We start from the raw sequence: 27635 nt of genomic DNA, 5'->3' as shown, positions 1-27635 counted from the left end.
TTATTGCCCGTTTAGCCTCGCAAGGCATTTGAGTTTGTGGCTGAATAACAAAAATATGAAAAACCAATAAAAGAAGACCAGTTCCCTCTTATGATAAGGAGGAGTCTATGAAAACACACAAGAGAAAATAAAAAGGATAATGTTGCAGTCCACTCACCTAAGATGATATAATAGCTATGGACCTACCACTATGCAGAGTCTCCCTGAGATTAAAAAAAATTTTTACTATAAAAATTATGTTTGTGAAAATCTTATAAGGAAAGCCTTTACTATTTATTTTTTTCAGTTATTTTTAGGCTGGGCTAATAATTATAGATTTCTAGGCAGACCATAAGTTGAATTCAGTAAAATACGTTTTAAACAAGAAGGTGAATTTAGGCAAATCCCTGATAAGTAGTCATGATTCCCCCCATAATGACTGACACTTAAAGGATACTTACCTACTACTATCTCTTAATCCTCACAAAAACCTTTTAAAGTAAATACTAATATTATCTATCTTTTACTGAAGAAGAAACTGGAAATTAATGAGATTAAGAAACAGAGATTGTAAATTGGAAAACTAGCTGGAATCCAGGTCTTTCTGGGTCCAATCACAACTGTTTAATATTCTCTGCCTCTTCATGTGTAGATAATTTGAGTTCATGAAAAAGTAAAAGAAGAGTAGATTTGCATCGTAACATTGAAATGATATTGTAATAATTGTTGAATTGCACAATACTCAAAAAATCAATGTAATCTGTGTTCCTACTACTACTCTATTTCCATAAACTCTTTTGAATTTATGAAGTGCTGCCAAGGGCTGAAGTGCTTGCCTTTTAAAATTTGAATGAATAGTTTTAATTTTCAATGTTTATTTATTCCTATTTAAAATAGCATACTTTTAGGTTTTCTGACTTTGGTTCTGAATATTTTTTCTAGGGTCAACGTCTTTTCGAAAAGTTGCTCCAACTGACTTCTCAAAATGTTGAAATCAAGCTAGTGAGTGATGTAACAGCTGATTCAAAGGTATTAGAAGCCTTGAAATCAAAGGGTAAGGCCAAGGTTGACATGGTACTCTACCTCTGGGTGTTCTGTTCCGGTACCTTTAATTCTACATACAGCAGTACATGATTTCTTTATCATCAACACACTTGACTTAGTGCACTTCTTATTTCTCCTTTGAAAAACAGCTTGATTAAAGCCTTTAAATGAGAGAACTAATTAGAACTAACCAATTCTACTGGGATTTTTAAAATAGTGTTGTTGCATATTAGCTTATGCAAAATAATCTACTAGCCATTAGATGATAATTAACTGGAAAGAAGAATCTTTCCCTCTCTGAACACTTAAGTGATGTGATTAGAGAGAAGAGCCGCTTCTTATCAGAACAAACATTGGATTTCTGGTTTTCTCTTGACCATCAAATGGAAATTCTCCTTATGCTACATATATTCTTTGAAATAATATAGTCAGATGTAGGAGTCTATGAAACTCTGCCTAATTCACAACTTTTAAGACAATTCCACATGAGATGATCATTTGTATGGCCACTTTGCAATTTGTTTCACAATCCCTGAACACTGAGGATAATTATAAAATAAATTTCTTAATTTTGCTGTATCTTTACTAATTGAACTCTCACAAAGAGTTTTTAATGATTTATAAAAAAATTTTACCCTGAATTTACTATCCAAACTGTAAGTCTATGAAAGAAATAGGCAGGTGTGAGCCAGTGAAAATGTTCAAGATGCTGGGTGTCCCCAGGAGAGGACAAGGTGTTGGCCCCTGTAAGTGTCAGTATTTCACCTGATGATACTACATCTCACATGTGTGCTGTTTAAACATATTGGGCATTTTTGCTTGTCATCTTCCCTACATCAGTAAGTGAAAATTAAATACTTTCTAAAAAATGGAACAGACTATGAGGCAAGTAAGTGAGCCCAAGTGGCCTTTCCTTCTGCAGAAGAAAAATTGAAAGTGATAAAGCCTATGAAAAGAAAATAACATAGAGAAGACAAAAGCTTGGCCAGGCATATGGGCTTACCACCATGCACATTCTATTTTCTCTGCATGGGAAAATAAAGAAAACTTATAGAGTTATTGCTAGGTCTGAAAGCTTCACCATGCTACTTGAGCACAGCACAATATACTTGAAAAACTAGAAAATACCTAGTTCAGTGGGTTGACAGATACAACCGACATGGATTAGAAATGTATGAATACTTAAACTGTTTAAAAAATATGAAATTGGTTTCCCACTGTAAATTGAATTTCTATCTGAAAATTTGTTATCTGACACATATTTAGGAGTGGATTACTTTAGGCTAAATCTGAGTGCCTGTATTTGCCTGTATTTGCAGATGATTTTTCTCATGGAAGCTACTTGCATGTCCTTGGGGTTTGATAAAGCAGATGAGTTAGGAAGAGAGGGATATAGCCTGAGACTTCAATTGCTTCTTAACTGTACATCCACAGTTCTGTTCCTTGCTGTAGCCATTCTAAATCTTATAAACTCAAACAAAAGTTAAAACTAGGCAGTACTGGGGGTATGACAACCTTTTTTAGCTGCTGCTGAGTATTTGGCTACTTTAGACAGGGAATAGCAATTAATGAATTTATAGATAAAGCCCTTGCTTACATTTCTATTGTGAACTATGAATTAAATTTTCATTGTAGTCATTGCTTCTCACACAAAAGACGTGTTTGAATTTCACAAGTATATGCATATGTCACTACAGCTTAGGCTCTGTTAATGTCTAATAGGAGTTCTTATCAAAATAATAAAATGGTTTTCCTTCACAATGGGAGAACAATAAACAGGACCCAAGGTTCTCACAGCTATTCCTTATGTACCTAGAGTGAGCCTATCTAGCTTTTATTAATGCACATAGGTGTAATATATATGCATCTTTAAAATGCAGTTTTTGTATTTCTCTACTCTCACCCTGTGGCAGAGACATAGTATATAATAACAGTGCATTTAAGAAATATTGATATTTTTATGAAACCATTTTAAATCTGTGTTGGAATACTTTGCTTTGGGGTTATCTTTAAATTTCTTTAGGGAGAGTTCCTAGTCTTTTGGTAAAGTTTGAGGAAGGTTTGTCCAGAAATAGTCCACAAAAGACAGATAAGTGTGAGACTAGCCATGAGCAACTTCAGCTGTGGAGTTACTGAGTTTAGAAGTTAATCAAATTTATTGTGAAAAAGAACAAGAGTAAGGCTTCCCCAGGAAATGTTAAAGATATAGTGCAGACATTGGCCCAGCCAAGGCACAGTGGGCTGGAGATGTGAGGTGGCCCAAGGCCACAGAGCCCTACATGGGTGGGGTGAGAGTGAAGGTTATTCACTGTGCCTCCCGCTCCCCACTCCTTGACTCCGAAGTCAGAAGATAATCCTCCAAGGTCTCACCCTGTGGCTGGAAGGTGGGGTGCTTTTGAAACCCAACCTCCTTGAAGTCCTTAAACCCTGGCAGGGATTTCATTCTAGACAAATCTCCCTGTAAATTCAGAGTTTCACTGATGAGTTTTCCTAATTTCACTTGCTCACCATCTCCACTTGTATCCCCCATTAGCATCTCATAGGCAGGGTGTTAACCTGCATACTCCTCCCCCTCGCTCAGTAGCTCCAACAGCAGCTTCCTTTACCTGAATTTCCAAATGCCCACTCACTCCACACTCTCATTCTTCACATCTAACAGGACAAATTCTATAGGATCTGCCCCTGAGTCTCTCTCCTAGATATCACAGTCCCTTCTCAGCTACAGCTGCCCTAGTGCAGGTATTTAATACCTTGCCCAGACCTAGCCACAGCTACTTTCTCTCTTCCCAACTTCTGATCTTCTCAACCTCCCACCATCTGATCTCCATGCAGCTACCAGAGGGATCCTCCACAACATGATTGTTATCAACTCACATCCCCACCTAAATCGGGTGTATGTATGAGTATGTCTGAGTGTTACATACACCTTTTAACTGAGAAATACCATACCTGCAATAAAGAGCACAATATGAAGTCTATAGCTCTAGGAATTTTTATGAAGTAAACACTTCCGTATAATCCCTTCACAGATCATGATGTACAGCATTGCAAATGTCTCAGGAAATTTTTTCATTACCCTTTGAAGTCAGTGTCTTCTGCAGAGCTGACCACTATTTCAACTTCTGCCATTATAGATTATATTTGTGCTTTTTTTGAATTTTATATAAATAAACTTTTAAAGTACATACGCTTTCATATCTGGATTCTTTTGCTCAATTTTATAAGATCCATATATGTTGTATATAAAAGTACTTTGCTCTTTTACATTTTTATATAGTATTCCATCATGTAAATATAATTTATGTATTCTACTGATGATGGACATTTGGATTTTTCCCACTTTTTTGTTATTGTAAATAATATGGTGCTATGACCATTCTTGTATGTCTTTTTGGTGCCTATTTATACTCATTTCTTTGGATATTTACCAGGAATGGAATTGCCAACATCACAGGCTATGTATGTTCAACTTCAATAGACATTGCCAGTCAGCTTCCAAAGTGGTTATACCAGTTTACACCACCACAGACAACACGTGAAAGTTTCATTTGCTCCATATTCTCACAAAATCTGGCATTCTTTGTCTTTTTTATTTTAGCCATCCTGATGGATATGTAAAATGACGTGACTTTAATTTTTTTTCCCTGATGACTAATGATGTTGAGCATCTTCTCATATACTTATTGACCATTTCTATATCTTCTTTGTTGAAGTGCCTATTCAAGTATTGTGCCCATTGTTATTTTATTTTTGTTTTTTTATTGTCCTATTCTTGATTAATAGGCTGGATTTGAATCCTTTTTTGGCTATATATATTTCAATTATCTTCTCCCATTTGAAGCTTGTTTTTCCACTCTTCTAATGGTGTCTTTAGATAAATAGAAGGTCTTAATTTTAATCAAATCCAGTTTATTAAGTACTCCTTTATTGTTGGTGCTCATTGCATCCTGTATAAAAAATATTTGTCATCACAAAGTCATAAAGATATCCTCATTTGTTGTGTTCTAAATGCTGTATTGTTTTACCTCTCAGAGTTAAGTCTATTTCGATCTGGACTTACTTTTTATGTATGAGATGAAGCAGGGATGAAGAACAGTTTTTATTTATGTGGAAAGCCATTTACTAAAAACAAATTTTTTTCTTCACTGCATTTCAGAGGCATCCTTGTTGAAAATTGGGTGACTATGTGTTTAGGTCCGTTTCTATATTCCCTATGTATTACATTCCAGTTGGTCTACTTATCTATCTTAGGACAAATACCACATTGTTTAATTACTGTGGCTTTATAATACATGTTAAATCAGGAGGTGTAATTTTTTCATCTTTGTTTTTCATCTTTAAAACCGTGTTAGTTATTCTTGGCCCTTCAGATTTAAAAGTAAAATTTGGAATCAATTTGTCACAAAAATGCTGAAATTTTTATTAGAATTATGTTGACTCTTTAGATAAACTTCGGGAGAATTGACATTGACAGTATTGAGTCTTCGACTCCATAAACATGGCAAGGCCTCTTACTACTGTTTCAGCTACATCTCTCAAGTTTTTAATATGACATAAATTACTAAAGTATTTTTCAGTTCAAAAAGGTTTCTAATTTCTACTTTAATTGCTACTTTGAACCATGGGTTATTTAGAATTGTAATCCTTGATCTCTAAACATTTGAAAGATTATTCTATTTATCTTTTTGTTATCTTCACTATGGTCAGAAGAATATACTCTGTATAATTTCAGACATTTGAAATTTGTGGAAAATTACTTTATACATTTTTATTTGTAGAAATAAATTTACTTTATAAGTCTTTAGGCCTGTTAATGTGATGCCATTATATAACTTTTCAGTTTTGTTTCTGTATTTCATCAGCTCTTAAATTTGTCTTGATCAGAAAGTCAGTCTAAAAGCTACTTCATCATAGCCAAAAGTGGAGTATATGTAAAGTGGCTTCTCATTGCCTAATGCATAATCCTAACTGGTAGGCCTCAAATACAAGCTAAATAAGGTGTAGTATTGTCATTGTAATCCTCTGTTTCTTTTTCCATATCCACCTTCAAGTGGGGTATGCCATCTGCTACCAACATTTAGCTTGCTAGGAAGTAACTGTGACATATCTCTTAAGTCCTGTTTTCCCTGCTCATGCCTCCCTGCAAATGCCTTTGATGTCCCATTTTTCATCAAACCTGATACTTGTAACATCACAGCAATATTACTGAAAATTTATGCTATTAGTAAAATTTTTATTTTTGGCTGTGTCTTTTAGTCATAAGCAAAATATTATTGCTCAACAATACTACTGTATTTTTAAAGACTGTTTTTAGAGGAGTTTTAGGTTTACAACAAAATTAAGAGGAATGTACAGAGATTTCCTGTGTACTGCCTACCCCACACATGCATTGCCTCCTGCATTATCAACATCACTTTCCCAACAGTATATTTTTTACCAAGGATGAACCTGTATTGACACATCATGATCACCCCAAATCCAGTTTACCTTAGGGTTCAATCTTGGTGTTATATATTCTGTGAATGTGGACAAATGTATAATGACATATATCCACCACTGTAATATCATACAGGGTATTCTCACTGCCTTAAAAATCATCTGTGCTCCACCCATTCATCTCCCCTGCCTACTTTGTATTTTATAGCTTTGTTGCAATTAAATTTATAATTAGGAAGAATAATTTTTTGTTTGTCTTTCAAAACCATAGCAATTCAGTGTACTTTATATATATGATTAAAATATTTGCCAGTTGTCTACCAAATATTAAAAATAAATAAAGTCAGAAATTAATTTTGTTTTAGGAAAAGAACAGGCTTTTACTTGTTCGTTATCACATAATTCTTTAATAAAATGACTAGCGAAATTAAAGGCATAAAAGATTAGAATCAGTGACCTCGAAATAAAGTTCACACTTCTCTAAAAAAAAAAGAAAAAAACATTTGAAACCATTCAGTATCTGAAATCTCCCTTTTCAGTTTCATTCTTACCATTATTGTTGTTTATTTTCCAAGTATGTGAAAACTAGTTGTGATTTCCTAAACACATGTACTTTTTCAGGGCTGTTTCCTAAAACATGCTTTTCCCTGTGCCTGAACTACCCTCCCTCAAGCTCCTTTTCATCCTTCAAGGTCCCTTATAAGCCTTACCCTTAATATTTTCCTTTAGACTTGCTCTCTTTTCCCTAGTTGCTCTTACCATTTTTTTCTTCCATTGTTCATTCATTATTTATTCAACAACCATTCCTTGAATATCTGACACATGTGAGCAAGCTGGACTTTAAAGATAGAAAATTGACTAATTTTCTATCTTTAATTGATAATGCATGAACCCTCTCCTGGTTTCAGAGAGTTCACAGTTTGGTAGAGAAGACTGATATAAATGAAATAAACTGATCAAGGAATTCTTAAAACATCTACACAGAGTCCAGTTTTTCTGAATAACTTTCTGTGTCTGGGTCATTGATGCCCATATTTTCTACTCGCTATCATCTCTGCACCATAAAAAGCATTGATGTTTATTACTCTGTAAATTTAAGAAACAGATTCTCTACTAATGTCTCTTTTTCTAAGTAGATGTTCATTCTGCTTGTTTGCAAAGCTTACTCAAAAATGTCAAAGGAAGATATTCTGACAGTAAGCAGGCCTCATACTCCTTCCTCAGAAGGCTCTTAAGTGGTTTGTTGACTGAATATTGATAAACCTTTGGGGCCCCTGTCATGCCACCAGGAATAACAACCAAGACTATGAAGTGACAACTCTGTCACAGCTGCCACCCCATCTAAAACAATCATAAGATGCATCCCAATGTCAGAGATGTTAAAATGTGAAAACTGTTTCAGAATCAGTGTCAGTACAGTAATATGGGTTACTTTAGAATTCAACAATAAATTAGAAAATTCAACTTAGAAACCCTTTAATAATTAAGTTAAACTAAGTTAAACTCGACCTCTCCTAATAACACACTGAGGGAGGTAGAATCTAAGCCAAACCTCTTGTAATAGGGCTTCTTTGTAGTGCAGTGACCATACTCAGTAAGTAGAAATTCAGAAAATCCAAGCTGGACTGGCTGTTAGGAAACAGGAACGTCTTCAACAGAACTCTTCATGGCTAATGCATCCAATGATAGGAAGTGTGCCTATCAAAACAAACAGGGCTTCCCTGGTGGCGCAGTGGTTGAGAGTCCGCCTGCCGATGCATGAGACACGGGTTCGTTCCCCGGTCCAGGAGGATCCCACATGCCGCGGAGCGGCTGGGCCCGTGAGCCATGGCCGCTGAGCCTGTGCGTCCGGAGCCTGTGCTCCGCAACGGGAGAGGCCACAACCGTGAGAGGCCCGCGTACCACAAAAAAAAAAAGAAAGAAAGAAAGAAAAAAGAAAAACCCTGCTCTATTACCTGAAATAGGAAAGAGGTTATGTAAATCAGTTTTTTATATGAAGGTTCTATAGGAAAACAATATAATCAGAAACCTGAAATACACTGGAGAAGAGACAGTCTCCTGAAGTCAACATAGAAGATACCAGGAATCATAGTTCTAGATATACAGCATGATGAAATTGCAACCCAAATGACAAGAGAAGAGGTAGTCATGAAAGCTTGATTTTGAAAAGCAGAGGAATAGAAAACACTTGGTGGTAAAAGTAAAAGGACCTGCAAAGGCTGGGGTGATTTTTCCTACTGACATCTGCTAAGAAATTGCCCATATAAATAACAAATTTAACTCGTAGGTTAAATTGTCACTACATGCTGTTTTGATTTTCCTCATTGCTGATGACCAGCCCAATTATACAACAACAGAAAGAAATTCATCCTAGAGCTTGGGGCAGCCCCTTACCATGCCTGTCTTTTCTGATGTCAGGCTCACGCTGGGCTTCGGAGTCTTAGCCCAGCCCTGGTTCAGCTAGTGTTTCAAGCTTTCAGTTTGTTAGAATCAAACATGTCTTTTCCTCCCACTCCCTTCTTTCCTGAGTGTGCAAATCTTGGGTGATGAAACCTAGAGTTTAGACTATGCTGCCTATAGATGCTTGCAACATCTCTGAGGAGCTCATAACAGAACTATTTTATGGGCTTTTGTTTTGTTTAGCCAGAACGTTAATATGTTTGGAATTTTCTTTCCTCTTTGGTTTCTTTAGATGATAGATAGATGCTAGATACATAGACAACCTTCCAATCTTCTCTGTGTGAGATTTAAAAATTAAACTTCTAGATTTCTCAATCTTTTCATCCACATTGTTTCACTTCTGTTATTCTTTGTGAAGGGAATACAAAGTATGCCCTTTGAGAGGACTCTCAGCCCTCCACATTGCCTCATCTGCTACCTTTGTAAATAAAGTCATAGACTCACTGCCTAACTGGCTCAGTCTGTGCTCTGAGTAAAACTGACCCCAACTTTCCCTCATTAGCACTCTGTGCCAAGCAGGTGAACTAATTAGACATAGGCTTACCCCATGTTGGTAAATAAACAATAGCAACAGGATCCTATTGTGTACCCTTTGGGCATCTTCAGCTCATTTTGGCTTCCTCCCCACAAAGCACTGAACAAACAGTAAATATTTAATTGGCATTTCCTTGTGCCTAAATCTTATTCATTTAAGTCAGAATTTTAATTTTGAAATGACTATTACACTTTCACTTTTCTTAATAACTCTATTTTTAAAATAAATAATTAATTATATTTTATTTTTCCATGGTTGTTTAATAACCTGTTGTAAAACAAGAGGTGAAAATTAGCAATTATGTGTATTAAATATATCATTTATACTTTTCAGAATGGTTCAGATTTGGGGATCAGCAAGCTTTACATAGTAACTTCTCTGATGTAACTTTAAAATATTGCTTGATAAAGAGAATATGATTTTAACCAAGAGAAAATACTTTGATTTCAGGTTTATAAACATGTAAAATGTAGAGGTTGTTTCACATCAGGAGGGCAAACAGCTTTGAAATTAAACGTTATCCCTTAATGCCTGATTTTAATTTCCAATTTTCTGCTAAAAATTTTAGAGAAAAGATTACTACAGAATTGTTTAATAGTTGATAGAGCTACAGCTGGGTGATACTATTTTTCTAATGCCACAAATGCTAGCTATTGAGAAGGTATCTCATAGGAATGCAATCTGAACATTGTAAATATTGTACAGGTAGTACCAGTTTCTCATTATTCCTCAACGTGCTCATAGAATACTTCACAATGCAGAGCTTGACCTATGGAGAAATATGCAAACATTTCTATTTGTCAGTGAAAGCTATTTCTTTTTTTCCTCCAGCTTTATTGAGATGTAGTCAACAAATAAAATTGTATATATTTGAATGGTACAATGTGATGATTTTTTGTTGTTGTTGTTAGGTCTCTGAAGTCTTTTTTTTTTTTTTTTTTTTAATTTTTTAAACACCTTTATTTGAGTATAACTGTTTTACAATAGTGTGTTAGTTTCTCCCTTACAACAAAGTGAATCAGTTATCCATATACATATGTTCCCATATCTCTTCCCTCTTGCGTCACCCTCCCTCCCACCCTCCCTATCCCACCCCTCTAGGTGGTCACAAAGCACAGAGGTGAACTCCCTGTGCTATGCGGCAGCTTCCCACTAGCTATCTAATTTACTTTTGGTAGTGTATATATGTCCATGCCACTCTCTCACATCGTCACAGCTTACCCTTCCCCCTCCCCAATGTGATGATTTGATATACATTGATGCTGTGAAATGATTACCACATTCAGGTTAATTAAAATATCCATCACCTTACAGAATTACTTTTTTTTTCTTTTTTGTTGTGAGAATGCTTAAGATCTATTCTCTTAGCAAATTTTAAGTGTGCAATACAGTATTATTAACTGTAGTCACCGTGCTGTACGTTAGATCTACAGAACTTACTCATCTTATTTTTTTAAAGTATTGTTGATTTACAATGTGGTGTTAATTTCTGCTGTACAGAAAAGTGATCCAGTTATACATATATATATATATATATACATTCTTTTTAAATATTCTTTTCCATTATAGTTTATCACAGAATATTGAATATAGCCCCCTGTGCTATACAGTAGGACCTTGTTGTTTAGCCATTCTCTATAAAATAGCTTACATCTGCTAACTGCAACCTCCCAATTCATCCCTCCCCTGCTCCCCTTCAACTTGGCAACAAAAAGTCTGTTCTCTATGACTGTGAGTATGTTTCTGTTTCATAGATAGGGTCATTTGTGTCATATTTTAGATTCCACATATAAGTGATATCATATGGTATTTGTCTTTCTGAATTCACTTAATATGATAATCTCTAGTTGCATCCATGTTACTGCAGATGGCATTATTTCATTCTTTTTTATGGCTGAGAAGTATTCCATTGTATATATGTACCACATCTTCTTTATCCATTCATCTGTTAATGGACGTTTAGGTTGTTTTCATGTCTTGGCTATTGTGAATAGTGCTGCTATGAACATAGGGGTTCACATATTTTTTGAATTATAGTTTTGTCTGGGTATGTGCCCAGGAGTGGGATTGCTGGATCACATGGTAATTCTATTTTTAGTTTTCTGAGGAACCTCCGTACTGTTTTCCACAGTGGCTGCACCCACTTACATTCTCACCAACAGTGTACGAGAGTTCCCTTTGCTCCACACCCTCTCTAGCATTTGTTATTTGTAGACTTTTTAATGATGGCCATTCTGACTGGTGTGAGGTTGTACCTCATTGTAGTTTTGATTTGAATTCTCTTATAATTAGTGATGTTGAGCATCTTTTCATTGGCCATCTGTATTTCTTCTTTGGAGAAATGTCTGTTTAGGTCTTCTGCTTATTTTTTGATTGGGCTCTTTGTTGTTGTTGTTGTTATTGAGTTTTATGAGCTGTTTGTATATTTTGAAAATTAAGCCCTTGTCAGTCGCATTGTTTGCAAATATTTTCTCCCATTCTGAGGGTTGTCTGTTCGTTTTGTTTATGGTCTCCTTTGCTGTGCAAAAGCTTGCAAGTTTGATTAGGTCCCATTTGTTTATTTTTGCTTTTATTTCTATTGCCTTGGGAGACTGCCATAAGAAAACATTGGTACAATTTATGTCAGAGAATGTTTTGCCTATGATTTCTTCTAGGAGTTTTATGGTGTCATATTTATGTTTAAGTTTTTAAGCTTTTTTGAGTTTATTTTTGTATATGGTGTGAGGGTGTGATCTAGCTTCATTGATTTATAGGCGTCTCTCCAAATTTCCCAACATCACTTGCTGAAGAGACTTTTTCCCATTGTATATACTTGCCTCTTTTGTTGAAGATTAATTGACCGTAGGTGTGTGGGTTTATTTCTGGGCTCTCTATTCTGTTCCATTGATCCATATGTCTGTTTTGTGCCAGTACCTTGCCATTTTGATTCCTGTAGCTTTGTAGCATTGTCTGAATTCTGGGAGGGTTATGCCACCTGCTTTAGAACTTACTCATTTTATAACTGAAGGTTTGTACCCTTTGACCACCATCGCTCTATCTCTCCCAAACACAACCACCTGCCCAGTCCCTGGTACCTATCATTCTACTCTCTGTTTCTCTGAATTTGACTTTTTAATTTTTTTTTTAGATTCCAGAGTTAAGTGAGACAACATAGTGTTTATCTTTCTTGCTCTGGCTTATTTCAATTAGAATAATGTCCTCTAGATTCATCCATTACAAATGGCAGGATTTCCTTATTTCTCATGGCTGAATAATATATTCCATTGTGTGTTTGTGTGTGTATGTGTGCATGCACACAACTTCTTTATCCAGTCATCCATCAACAGACTCTTAGGTTTGATCTGATATCTTTGCTATTTTGAATAATGCTGCAATGAACATAGGAATGCAGATATCTCTTCAAGATATTGATTTTTGTTTCTTTTGGATATGTATCCAGAAATGGGACTGCTGAATCATATGGTAGCTCTATTTTAAATTTATTTTTAGAAACCTCCATACTGTTTTCCACAGTGGTTGCACCAATTTACATTCCAACCAACAGTACATAAGGGTTCCCTTTTCTCTACATTCTCACCAACACTTATCTCTGGGCTTTTTTATAAAAGCCATCCTAATGTGTGAAGTGACATCTTTTTGTCATTTTGATCTGCATTTCCTTCATGATTAGTAATGTTGAGCACCTTTTCAGGTACCTGTTGATGATTTGTATGTCTTCATTGGAAAAATGTCTATTCAGGTCTTTTGCCTATTTTTTTAATTAGGTTATTTGGGTTTTTTTTTAATTGAGTTGTGTGAGTTTCTTATTTATGTATTTTAGATATTAACCCCTTATTGGATATATGGTTCATAAATATTCTCTCCCATTCTGTAGGTTGCCTTTCCATTTTGTTGATTGTTTCCTTTGCAAAAGGAAGCTTTTTAGTTTGATGCTGACCCACTTGTTTATTTTTGTTTTTGTTGCCTGGCTTTTGGTGTCATATCATTACTCAGACCAATGTCAAGGTGATTTTTTTCTCTGTGTTTTCTCCATAGGATTTGACAGTGCAGATCTTACATTTAAGTCTTTAATACATTTTGAGTTATTTTTTGTGAGTGGTGTAAGATAGGAGTCCAGTTCCATTCTTTTAATAATATCGCTATTTTTTAATTATTATGTTCAGATTTTCTTTTAGCCACATTATTAAAAAAGGAGTAGGGGATGCTAAGTTCATTCTGTCACATTCTAAATGTGATTCTTGCCATTGGTTATTTGAATTCAAGAAAGCTATACTCATTCATCATTGATAATCCATGTTTCTATTCTTACATTCATGGATTAGGTTTAACAAAACCTGAAAGGAATATATATGCCTAAATATGAGAATAGGGGCATTTGTAAATTTTAAAATTAATAAAGCTGCCCCTGTTTCCAACTTGGAAGTTTTACAAGGTGATCTTTTAGCTGCTTGCTCCAAATAAGTGTAGCATAATTTGAGATTTTTATGCTTCTGATGTTTTTTTTTACTTAGGTTTTACTGGTTTATAATTATTCCAGAGCCTAATTGTACAAGTAGATATGGTTATATGTGTTAATTTCAGGTAACATTAACAAGTGTATTTTAGTAACTTCACCATAGAAAACCTTATATTATTCTGGCTTTCATTTCCACCCTTTGAGAGGTTGCCATTGTTAAGAAACCTGAACATTTCATAAGGTCTTTTGTTGTCAAGGTGAAGGACTGTCCTAGTGAATACCTTGAGTTTGGGGTCCTTTTGGTAGAAGAGCAGATTAAGATGCTCTGGTAATAGCTGAGACAAAAGTCAAGATGCCCTTACTGTCACCCAGGTGTGCTTTCCATCAGATTCTGCTTTCATTTCACACCTTCTCAAAGTGGATGCCACTTTGGCTTATGCTTGAGTGCATGAAGAATACTTTGTTTTATTCACAGCGGTCAAAATTTATTGGAAGGGATCTGTCTTCTACATTCCTTTACAGAATACCAGCAAGGCAGGGGCTTCTTTGGACACATTACTCTTTAATAATAATTAGCATAGTAATTAGCATAGCATTTAGGAGCTTGTACTTTGGTGTCATATAGACTTGTGTTAGAAATCTGGACTTGTCATTTACTGTGTTATGTAATGTTGGGCAAATTCTGAACCTCAATGTCTCTTTCAGTAAAATGGGGATAATATTAACTCTTTGAGGGCTATGAGAAATAAATTAGATAAAAGCATCATAATAAACAGTTAATAAATGACATCCGCTTTAGCCTCTGTCTCTTACCCAGGTGGGTTATTTTTGTGTTTGACCTGTCAGCTCCTCTTAACCCAGACAGAATTCATTTTTTCCCCTAAAGTACACTCCCAGCCTTATGATTTTCTAATGAAAGGAAGACCTGGTTCTTATCACATGGTACAAATCATCCTTGGGAATGCGGCTGATTCATTTGCCTTTATGCCTGTGCAATAGCTCTAGCTGGCTTCAGTTTGTAATAGGAATTTTCCAGCTGGTGACACCAATGCCACCCAAAGTGTATTTTTAGTCTCTTTTCAATCTACTCAAATAGGTTGCAATTTGACGTATTTAAACTTTCAGAAGGGATCATCTGACACATATAATATAGTTGTATCAGTCATACACTTGCTCTAAAATATAAAATCTTGTGCTAGAAGTTTTATTTTTATCTCTAATACATAAGAACTTTTGCAGACATGGCATTTTTAACGGAAATTATAAGCCTATTCAGCCTTGTAATATTACAAATGTAAGATTTTATCTGTTCAATCTAGTGATGACTTTATGCATTTCTATTCAAGAGATACTAGAATTTGGAGAAGATCCTTTAAGAGGTGAAAAGAGTACAGGAATTTATATAGATGTAAATAAAAGAATAAATTAAAATGTTCCTGAAAGCCTCATGATTCCTAGGGACCCTATGACCATCATTTCTAGCCATTGATGTATCTGTGCTCTGAAGGAAACCGAGACACAGGTTTTCCTCTTTGGTCGGCTACTCACTGACTTTGAGCAGTGCCTGCTGTGCTTGAAGTAGCTGCATAGAGAATAGCCACTGCATGCATTAGTGAATGATATCTTTTACTTCTGTGACTTTGTGTCTGTTTTCAATTTTGACATCCTAAATACACCTGCTTTTTAATTTTTTTAATTTTATATTGGAGCATAGGTGATTAATAATGTGTTAGTTTCAAGTTATAGCAAAGTGATTCAGTTATACATATACATGTATCTGTTCTTTTTCAAATTCTTTTCCCATTTAGGTTATTACAGAATATTGAACAGCATTCCCTGTGCTATACAGTAGGTCCTTGTTGGCTATCTGTTTTCAATATAGCAGTGTGATCATGTGAATCTCAAACTCCCAATCTATCCCTCCCCCCCAGCCCTTCTCCCCTGGTAACCATAAGTTTGTTCTCAAAGTCTGTGAGTCTGTTTCTGTTTTGTAAATAAGTTCATTTGCATCATTTTTTAAGATTCTTCATATAAGCGATATCGTATGATATTTGTCTTTCTCTGTATGACTTACTTCATTTAATATGATAATATCCAGGTCCTGCTTTTAAAATCAATGCTATAAAAAGTAGTGGGATGGGGCTTCCCTGGTGGCGCAGTGGTTGAGAATCCGCCTGCCGATGCAGAGGACACGGGTTCGTGCCCCGGTCAGGGAAGATCCCACATGCCACAGAGTGGCTGGACCTGTGAGCCATGGCCGCTGAGCCTGCGCGTCCGGAGCCTGTGCTCCGCAACGGGAGAGGCCACAGCAGAGAGAGGCCCGCGTAGCACAAAAAAAAAAAAAAAAAAAAAAAAGTAGTGGGAGTTAAGATGCAAAGCTCCATTTCTGTTGTTTCCAGCATTCTGCGTAGCATGAACCTAAAACAACTTCCTGTTATTTATGTGCCCCCCCTTCTTTCCTACCATGTTTTATCATTTTTTGAAGTTACTTTTCTCCCAGTCCTTCCTCATGCCTTAGTAATTCTGCTAACTTTCTCCTCTCTCAACCATAGCAAGTTTTTCCGTATATTCACAGCTCCTCTCAAGTCTTCTAACCAAATATGTTTCTTATTAAGCCCAGCAAACGAGTAAACTAGAGGCTACCAAATTGGGGATCTCCCAACACAATACTTTGTGCCAGTAAACGTACCTGTATTCATACCCATCTTCACCTCCTTTCCTTCAGTGTCCGAAGAGGGGGATCTTTTTCTTCTAATGTAACCCTACCAACTGGCATCTGGTCCCACTCTCTCAGGGATTTCATTGTATCAGTTTTCCCTCTCTCTTGCCTTTATAGTTACATTCTGCCTTTTAAGTGCATATATAAACATGCTCAAGTCAACTGGGGGCAAACAAAAAACAAGAACTCAGCAACATCCACCCCGACCCCTCTGCCTGCTGTTTCTCCTCTCTTCTTCCCTTTTCTCCACGTTCAAGCTTCTGCATGCTGTTCCAAGTTTCTCATCCCCACCCCATGCAGTCCTCAGAGTACAGCAGTCTGGCTTCTGCACCAACTCCACTGAAACTACCTTGTCAAAGTGACCAGGGACTTCAGGCTATTACACTCTGTGGGGCCACGTTAGACCTTACATTCTATGACCTATCTGCAGCTGTGAACACTGTGTGCTACTCCTTTCTTTCCCTTGGAACTGTCTAATCCCTTGGTTTTCGTGACAGTATTCACTCTACTTTTCTCTCCTCTGTCTCTGGTTATTCCTTCTCAGTCTCTTGCTGACATTGAATACTCTATCTTGTCCTTAAATTTTGGCCTCTTCTCTTCTCTTTCTTATCCTCTTCCCTTTCTTTCCCTTCCCTTCAATTTCCATTTTCCTCCTGTATTGATTGCTTCTACATTTGTGGCTTCATTCATCACCTGTATGTTGATAGCCCACTCATTATTTCTCCTAAGCCCCATTTTCAAATATTCAACTACAAACTTAACATTTCTGCTTGGATATTCTTGAAATACTTCAAAGTCAACTTGTGCCAAATTAAATCAATGCAACACCCCTGCCCTGATCTCAATGTGCTTTTTTCTTTATATTATATCTCAATAAATGGTACAACCATCCTTCCTTCCACTGGCCCCAAAAAGGAACCTAGATTTATCTTTAACTCTTCTTTTCCCCTACCCTCAAACATCAAATCTGTATGAAATTCTCACAGGTATACACACTTACATCTCTGGAAACTGTTCCCTTTTCTCTCTCTACAATTACCACTTTAACTTATCATTTCTCTCTTAAAAGGTTGTTAATGACATTCTAACAGTTTTTCCTGCCCCCATTCTTACTATATATCATTCACCATACAAGTTATTAAAAGATAAACTGAGGCATATTAAACATTTTAAGAGTTTACTGAGCAAAAATCAGTTGGAAATGAGTAACACCAATCTGGCAGTGGTAGGAGAAATCTGCCAGCAGGAGCCAGGGGAAAGACAAGAGAGAAAGTAAAGAAGCAAAGAAAGGACATTATTTGGTTGATTATGGCTTAAAGTCTAGTTGGCTGTTTGTGATTGGTGGTCCTTACCATCTTGATTTCATAACCATTAGGCATTTACAGTCTTGGGTTTTGGTTTGCTTATGTAGCCACCACAGCAGTAAAGCCACCTTGGTCAAATGGCCTCCTTGTTTAATCAATTTAACAGACTGATGCTCCTAAAAATCCTCCTGCCCCTTCATTGCTTAACATTTGTCAGTTCTGGCCATCACCTTTAGTAACATGTGCCAACATAGGGCTCATATGCCATTGATGGTATTATGTTAGATAATTTTAGGTCTTTCTGGATTTTTTTTAATATACTATTTTAATGTGTGTTAGGATAAAATAACTAGCACATCAGACTCATTATTTTATGGATATTAATGCTTAAGACAAAGCTAGGTTAAAAAAATAATGACTCAAAATTTGATTTAAATATAATTAAGTAAATAATAACACAGGTGAGAGACTGACTTAGTTTTTTGTTTGTTTGTTTGTTTAAGATGTTGGGGGTAGGAGTTTATTAATTAATTTATTTATTTTTGCTGTATTGGGTCTTCTGAGGGCTTTCTCTAGTTGTGTCAAGCGGGGGCCACTCTTCATCGCCGTGTGCGGGCCTCTCACTATCGCGGCCGCTCTTGTTAGGGAGCACAGGCTCAGTAGTTGTGGCTCACGGGCCTAGTTGCTCCGTGGCATGTGGGATCCTCCCAGACCAGGGCTCGAACCTGTATCCCCTGCATTAGCAGGCAGATTCTCAACCAGTGCGCCACCACGGAAGCCCCTGACTTAGTTTTTTTAAAAAGACAATCTGGAACTCACATGGCAGCTTAGAAGAGAAGCCCCTCATCTGGGTTCCTTCGGGAGGCCTCTCCCACATCCCTTCAACCTGAGCCATGCCCTCTTTCCTTAGCCCCCAGGACTTCCCACTCTTCTAGCATTCACCACACTGTAATGCATGTTTTTACTTCTAGGCTTTAATCTCAGTAAAGACAGCAACTTGATGCCTGACACATGTAGGCAATAAATAAATGTTTGTTGAATAAACAACACATGCTTTGGGTGTGTGAGGCATCACATTTAGCAGCTTTAAGATTTTCCAGATTTCATATTGAGTCTTGATTTTTGTAACATTGAGTATTCTAGTTTTCTGTGGAAAGTACTAGGCAATGTGGCAAGTTGCTAAATTTAAAATCAGAAGATTTAGAAGGGCTGACAATTTTGTATCACATGATTAAAACCTTCCGGGTGGTGATGGGATGACTTTCTCTGTACTCCTGGAACTATACTAAAAAAGGAATTTCCGTGTATTTAAAGCTTATGATAGTTCTCAAATGTTATGCTAACTAGTAAATGATGTTAAAAGCATTTTGAAAATATAAATGCCATGTAAATGCTAACTTTCATTGAAATTTACGTGGTACCTTTCTTCTGATAGAAAATAGTGAAAATGGCATTTGAAAGATTGATATAATTCAAGCTCCTTTGATTTGCATTTCTGTTCCTTTAATAAGCTCCTGTGGAAATCAGAGGTAGGAACACTATTTTGAATGTTCTTTTCTATTTGGTCATTTACCCAGCTGGAAGATAGGGTAGGGACTGAGAAGAGCATGTATGGTTTGCTGGGGTGTTCTGAGTTCTTCATTTATTCCATAAGGCTAATTAACCCATATTTGGGCAGAAGCATTAAGTGATTTCCTTATCAACACAAAGTTGAGTATTAATGTTTGACTACCCTGCTCATAGTGTTTTTGTTTTTCATCTCTTTTGGAAAAGGGCTTCAGGGAGTGTAAAGATACATGGTATTTTATAATTATTAAGGAAACTAATAAATTATGGTTCCTCTGGAGGAAAGGGTATATACAAAGTAACTATAGTGTCAACTGAAAAAATGCACAATGTGAGGGTTGTGAGTTAAGTTTTATTGGGGGCAAACTGATATCTATAACCCAGAGACAGCATCTCAGATAGCTGTGAGGAACTGCTCCAAAAGAGTTTGGGGAAGGTCAGTATTACATATGATTTTAGTGAAAGGGGTACATGCAGTCAAGCACACATTTTGGCAGAGGTTTGCTGCTAGTCACTAGAAGCAGACATCACCATTAATGATTTTAGAGCTTTTCTAGATATGAGAAGATGCAAGAATTTGGGCTTCTAAAATCTCATGAAAATAGCTATCTGAAGGCCTGTTCTGCCAGTTTGTCCCAGAGCACAGAGAGCCTCATTCCTGATCTCCACCCTGAACTGCTTTCCTCCCTTTTCAAGATCCCCAAAATACCTTGAGATTCCTGCACCTGTTAGGAGGTGGTCTTCCTAATTTATCTGATAAATTAGGAACCTGGAAACCTCTGGGAACCTAAAGGTTTCCAATCTCTGGAGGGATTGGGTAGAGAGAAAAGATAAATGTTTCAATTCTGCTTACAAATGTATAACTTACCAAATTGTTTTAAGTCATAATTAGCTTGAGGGGAAGAGTTTCCTTATATCTGGAAAATGCAGATTAGAAGCCAGTAATATTTCAGACAGAAACCATAAAAATTATAACCATTTTCACCAGTTCACTCTGTCCTATATAACTAATCCTTTTTTGTTAACAGTATTATGAAACCATCAGGTTTCCCATAAAAATGATTAAATTTCTTACCCAGCTCAGCAGTGTGATATAAAAGTTATCAGAAAGCTGTATTTGTGAAGAAGTCCTTCCTTAAATCTTCCTGAAGAGAAAACATTCTTTTCATTTTTTCATAACTGTCTATGAATGACAAAAACTTAAGAAGGCACAGTTAAAGACCTGATTACAATGCAGTTGAGAAAGAAACTTGGTTACTGCTGCAATGTACAACAGCTTAAGATACTAACTAGAATTATGACTGATAACATTTTACCAGGACATATCAGATTTTTAGGAATTCCATATAATTTCTAGAATAGCTGTATTAATAACATTTACCCATGCAATATAACCTAAGAAGATGTAGAGAATGACTTGAGGACATGGGGAGGGGGAAGGGTAAGCTGGGACAAAGTGAGAGAGTAGCATTGACATATATACAGTACCAAATGTAAAATAGATAGCTAGTGGGAAGCAGCCACATAGCACAGGGACATCAGCTCAGTGCTTTGTGACCACCTAGAGGGGTGGGATAGGGAGAGTGGGAGGGAGGGAGATGCAAGAGGGAAGAGATATGGGGATATATGTATACATATAGCTGATTCACTTTGTTATACAGCAGAAACAAACACAACATTGTAAAGCAACTATATTCCAATAAAGATGTTAAATATATATATATATATATATATATATATATATATATATATATATATAATCACATAACCTACCCCCAAAAAAGATATATTACTCATTTGACAATACTTCCCATGTAATTTCACATACCAAATGGACTTAGTTAGTTTAATATCTCTCTTTGGGATGTGTCAGGGAGCCTCTGAAGCATCCCAAAGTTAGCTAGAGATCAAAGGAACTTCATTAGAATTTAATATGGGAAGTTTGTGAAAAAAATTCAAAAAGGTTTTAAAACACTTGGTCAAATAGGATCATAGGTCTCTGTGAAACAATACTTACTCACTTAACCAAGGTGACAGTAAAAGATTTCAAAGGCAAGTACAGAACTGATCACTTAAAAGGTACTGAAACTAAAAATCTGCTATCAAAGGCAGCTCGACATTTCAAGAAATCATGTCCTCTTAACAGACAGAAAAACTAAATTCAAGTTTTGCATCAGTTTACTTTTAAAATTCATTTACTCAACTAAATTTATTCTAAACTTAGCCAATCCCAACTGTACACAAAACTCTTTTCTCAGGGTTTCTTTTTCACCATCCTCTGTCATTTTCTGTATTCATGTTAGTTTGTCCCTTATTTTTCCATCTAGAAACAATCAGCTCTAGGACAAAAATTACTTTCTTTTCCCTTAACAAAATGCAATTCCATTCCTCATACTTTGTTTTACTGAAAACACACATCCTACTTTCCTGCTGTATACTGAAATGTTTCCCTTATTTCTAGTAGCTTTAATTACATATTTAAGTTAGAATCCTCAACACTTAAAAACCTTAATTTCTAGTGAAAACTAATCAATTATTAACTTTTACGTTAACATTCTGTAGATTGGCAAACATAAACACCAACAATTATTTCTAAAAACATGTGCTTTTGTATAGAAAATATCTCAGTGAAGCACCAAACAATTTTATTAATAGTTCTAAATACCTTTAGTTTTTTTCTGTAAAAGGACGCCAGTGTTCAGTAATTAATGTTTCAGTATCTTACTTTATTCTGAATGACCTAGCTACTCAATAAACTTCCATTATTTAACTTAATTTCACACAACTCTAAAATTTCAAGTTACCAAATATCTGCAGATATTATTCTTAAGTAGACATTCCTAAAATAATTATTCCTAAAGAGTTCACACAAAAGCTCTTATCTCATTTACATTTGATTTAGTTATAAAAAAATTTCATCATACCAAGTTATTTTTCTTGCTGACAAATTTGCAACAAATATAAGATCTTATTTGATTTCTATTAAACCTAGGTACAATAAAGGTGTTATAATTAATGTTGACTCTCAAGACACATCTATATTAATTAAATCAACAAGCTGACTTTAATACAGGGTATTAATTTAATACTGAATTCTCAGTTCATGTGAACCTGAAACCGGCCAGTTTCGTTTTATATTTCTGAGAATTTATATAAGCATTTGATTTCCTTTAATCCAATTAAGCAGAGCTTATTTACAAATTACAAATTTGATAATACCATCCAAAGTTAAATATGTATATAATACATAGACATATAGACAGACACAACCAGAGATCTCATAGCTGTATTTTCTAAACTTAGTCATGAATCAGGTATTATAATATAAAACTCACTAGTTTATAGCAGTTGGAATAAGTTAAATTTAAAAGTCCTCTTTCCATTTTTTTCCCTCAGTCTCAGGAATTAGAGATGGTCTAGATAAGTGTTCCTGAGAGCCCTGGTCTCAAGGCACAGGGAAAGAAAAGCAAGTTCTCCTAGAAGGACTTGTTCCCTCAGTTTCAGAATTCTGAAAAGATTATTTTTTCAAGCTAGCTTTCTCTAATAACTGTGTATTCAATAAAAGAGCCCATTTTGGCTATTTTAAGGGCAGGTTTTTCCTTTAATTCCCAATTATGTAGGTACTTGCAAGTATAATTTTTATAGGTACATAAAACTGTCTGAGGTGTTAAGAGGCTGGCTTTCCAATGTCCCTCACTTCTCTATTTCCCATTCTAAAGTTGAATTTGTCAGGGATAAAATTTACTAATGAAATTGTATGATGGGCCATTGTGCTGCTTGTGAGCTTAACTCCTCTAGGCATCACCCTAGAGTAATTTCAGCCCTCTTATGTAGCTTGGTTCCCCTGGTCTAAGACCACCATGGGTGCTCAGATCACTGAATGGCCAATTCTTATACATGATCCCAGGATGAGCAAGTGTTTTAATTAATGAGTGGGTTTCCCTATGGGAGCACTGCACAGTATTAGGACTTTGCCTCCACCACTCCCATAAATCTCCTAGTTGCCTCAGAAAGCTGTAACCAACCAGGAAGAGTCTTGTCCCTCTTCTTCAGAGCAAAGCTGTCATGTAGTATCTTCCTTTTAATCCTGACAAATTCTACTAAGGCAGCCAAATTGAGGAAAAGTGTTAGATCAGCCTAACCACTCAGCCCAGACCACTCAGTCTCCTTCAGCTGAGCAAACTCTGGTATCTTTCAACCAGCCCTCCCCCACCCCAGTATCTTAGTTTACTAAGAGCTTTAACAATAGCTATAACAACTTGATAAAAAGCAGCAGGACCAGAGGTGCTGTGCATCACGGCGGGATTTGTGCCAGTGGGTGACCACAGCCTCAGCAGAGATGGGACCCACTTGGGATGGGGTCCTGCTGCAGCCAACAACTTCTTATTTTCCAGGCCTGTCACCTGAGGTTGCCCTAATGTCTGCTCAGAGGTAGGTTCACAGAAACTATGTATAAATATGTATACTGCAACACAGTTCCTAAAATTAGAAAGAGATTGAGGTGAGTAAACAATGGGACATCCACATGATAAAATGCCAGTCGTCCTCCAAAAATCGTGTTGAGGGAGAGTAGCTACTGACATGAGAAAAATGTTCAGATTATATTGCTCAGTGAAAAGTAGCAGTCTACAAAACAGAAGTTACTGTATTCTTCCATTTTTCTTCAAGGGTAATCTAATTTTATATATGTGAAAAGATCTCAAGTTCTAATAGGGGTTACCTTTGAGTAAAGAGATTATAGGTGATCTTGTTCATGTGTATGTCTGTGTGTGTTGTATCTTTCCTACATGACTATAGTGTATAGGCTAAAAGCTCAGATTTTAGAGCTGGAATTTGTCCCTGGCTTTGCCACTGGATGACTTCTTTGAGTTATTTAACCTCCCAAAACCTCAGTCTCCTGATTTCTACAATGGGCCAATAACAGTAGCCACTGTATAGGATTGTTCCAAACATTAATGAGGTATTGTGTACCTGGCACACAGTAAGTATTTTAAAATATTTTTCCAAAAAATTTATCATATTTTATGAAGGAGAAAAGGCTGTCAAAAAAGAGAGGAAGGAAGGAGGGGAGAAGTTATTTCACTCTGTAAAAGCTGCCTTAAGATCCAAGCCAGCACTAGGACCTTGTGGTCCGGGCCACAAAGCTGGGCCCCAGCAGGGCCAGCACAGACTTCTCTGCTCAGCAGGTCTCCACTTGGGGCATGTGGCCTAAAGAACTAATCCCCCCTCCCTATCCCCTAGTCTCCCAGGGAAACTGTCTCATCTATACCCTAAAGGGCTTCTCAGCTGAAAATGCCAGTGCTTATAAACATTGGATGAGAATGAGTTAAAACTACCAGTAGGGGCTAAATCTCTCCTGTGGTTCTGAGGAGGAGGTGTTCAGAGACAGGCTTTAACTCATCCTGACAGACTTGAAAATGAGTCTGTGCTTCCTCATTAAGCCAGACTATGCATTCCCCAAGGAGCTCACACCAGAGAGTCCCCACACACTGCACTGAGCAGCAGCCCTTGACTTGAGTCTGCTACATTCAACATAGAGGCTGAGGAATGAATCTAATTACTCACAAAGCAAAGCTGATGAGAAGGCAAACAGCAGCCTATGAAAATGGAGAGCCTATACTGCTTTGTTCCTTGAAGTGTGTTTCCTGTGACTGTGCCTAAGTAAAGATGGCTCATGCCTTAGTTTGGGGACAGCATTATTGTAAAAGTTTCCATAGCACCTTTACTCTGGTTTTATTTTTCCCTGAATGCAAATTATGCTTATCTTTCAAATTAGCCTTCTCTAAAAAGACTTCTTTTTTTCATTTGCTTGTCCACACAAGTCAGCATTATAGTGGTTCAAGTTTGAAAAACAAGAGTGTCCTATATGCTGTTGGGAAAACAACAGCATGGAAATTTACTTGGAACAATTCTTGAGGCTTCTAGCATAACTAGAAACGACAAAACTTATTGATAAACTGATTGGAGTTTTACATGATTAGTTTAAGATTATAAAATAACTCAATGATGTTTTGAAAGCAATATGGGGTTAATTAAGTTTCTGAGTTTCATTTGAATTTCTGAGTTTTGGTATTCATCTTATTTGATTTGGAGACTCAGCTAGAACTTTATTTTCTGATTGGCTGTTACTGAGACCACACTTGGGAAAAGATATCTTTGTTTGGAACTGCTCATAGCTCAGAAGTAATATGCATTCAACAGACAATATTTGACCACCTACTAAGGCATCAAGAGAAGCTGAGGTCTTGACCCTTGAAATCTCAGAATAATGTTGAGCTATGCTGAATTTTCAGTAGGCTATTCTCCAAAAGGAAGTGACACTCCCTTCCAATACCTTAATCCCTAATAGCAGGTGGAAATCACACCCTGGTTATACTTATCCCCTCAATGTTCTCTAAACCCATGATTCTATAAGAGAGTTGTGTGTATCTGCACTTATTTAAAGCCAACACTTGACAGGGTGAATCTGTTCTTGCTAGCTTCAGTACTCTGAGTTTTTCCTATGTTTGTATTTCTATCAGTATTTAATCCAAGTCACATATTCTATAACTTAATTAGATGCTGTTGTTCTGCCTCCTAGTTGTTCCCATGTATGTCTCCTGTTTCCATAATCAGGAACCAAACCTTCCTGGATCACCTCTGCCACATTCTGAGTACTCTGGGGCAGTTTAAGTGCTTACTGATGAAGTTCCTCTGTTGGGTACATCATCATATTAAACTGCAGTTTAGGGGTACAGAGTGTATCCCTCATTTCCCATGCTCTCATAAAGAATGGCTTCAATGAGCATTTTCTCTCTCCCAAGACATCCCGTGCCCAACCAGAAGCTGACACACCATATCAGGTAAAATATGCATATATTTAATCTCAAATGGAAAACATACTCATTCTGAATATGTTGTGAGACTTGGAAAATGGTCCAGAAAATTTGGGAGCTTTAAGGAACAGAGAAAAGTTGCTCCTTTGCCTCTTCAACTATATTAAGACCAGAAAATGGAAATACCAGCTGATGTTCAAAAAAAATATGGTTTTGAGGAACTTATATATTCGTTTTACAATCCAGGAAGTACATGGGATGTGAATAGACATGATATTTCAGTGTTTCAGTTTAAAAAGCAAAAACTCTATTGAATCTTTAACAGAAGAGTTTTAGGATGTGCTAAATTACTTTTTTAGTAAGTGTTGCCTTGGGCAGAGAAACGGAAGAGCTCTGACATGTACACCTGCCTTTTGATTTGGTGGGTGGCAGAGAGGCCTTCATCTGTAGAAGATCCAGAATGGATAGAAGCCGGCCCAGGAAGAGTTCCTAAAACTCCATGCCCCTCTTCTATCATCCCTTCCACAGTGCCCTGAACTGGAAGGCATTGCGTTGATGAATTAAGTTGAATTCCCTGGTGTGTGCATAGAACTGCTAGTGCTCAGTAAATATTTACTGACTTGAATTTATGGACAAGACTTGATTTTAGCTCTCCTAAACTAAGAGTAGGCTCCTGTAATAATAAACATCTCTTCCTGAATTATGCATTTCTATGTCCTCTGATTTAGCTCTAAGCTGTACACCCCAATGTATACCCTTTGTCTTCATGGCTGCAGTTAAAATCTACCTCCTTTTATTTGACCTTTAGGAGAAACTGAGGTTGTCATCCATTTCTGGATTCCAGACAAAAGTTGTACCTACTCTAGGTCCCTGCTTCTCTGACTGACTTGGCCAGAGACTCTTTAAACCGTCTTTTCCCTCCTTTTTCCACCTGAGCCTCCCAGCCCCCCTCCCTCCAAACCTTCCTCCAGCCCAGTCTTTACAGACTTCTCATAAGTTACCAGCAGGCACCTGGCATATGTGTTCAGCATGTGCAGATCCACCAGCAAGCTGTCTGTCTGGCAGCCTCAGATGCCTCCTTTCCTTGTTTTTACTCTTTCAGGACTCTGTTTAGTTACTCTGATGAAATTGCTTGAGAAGCCATTTTTCCCACATTTATGTTGATTCCTTGATGAGTGAAAGAGTGGGGAATGAGCTTTTAAGGGGCTAAAGAAAAAGTGATGAGGCACAGACTCTCGAATAATGAAAAGCTGCTTATAATCACCAAGAGATGGGATATGTATTAAACTGTTGACATGCTAGAAAACCTCCAGATTAAGGG

At 36.6% G+C, this 27635-nt stretch overlaps 1 protein-coding gene across 4 annotated transcripts in view; it reads left to right on the top strand.

Moving 5' to 3' along the window:
• PLD5 (phospholipase D family member 5) overlaps positions 1–27635 on the top strand; it is a 497278-nt gene that overhangs the window by 317053 nt on the left and 152590 nt on the right. For 3 of the 4 annotated variants that reach the window (XM_067044238.1, XM_067006473.1, XM_067005919.1), the window contains exon 4: positions 922–1033. In XM_067044238.1, coding sequence (XP_066900339.1) covers positions 922–1033 — 112 coding nt within the window. Of the gene's footprint in view, positions 1–921; positions 1034–27635 lie in introns of those variants that run through there. The other variant, XM_067006881.1, reaches the window with a different exon arrangement.

The sequence above is a fragment of the Kogia breviceps genome, chromosome 1 (genome assembly GCF_026419965.1).
Source record: "Kogia breviceps isolate mKogBre1 chromosome 1, mKogBre1 haplotype 1, whole genome shotgun sequence".
NCBI lineage: Eukaryota > Metazoa > Chordata > Mammalia > Artiodactyla > Physeteridae > Kogia > Kogia breviceps.
The sequence above is the reverse complement of the archived record's forward strand: the minus strand, read 5'-3'. Positions and strand labels throughout refer to the sequence as shown.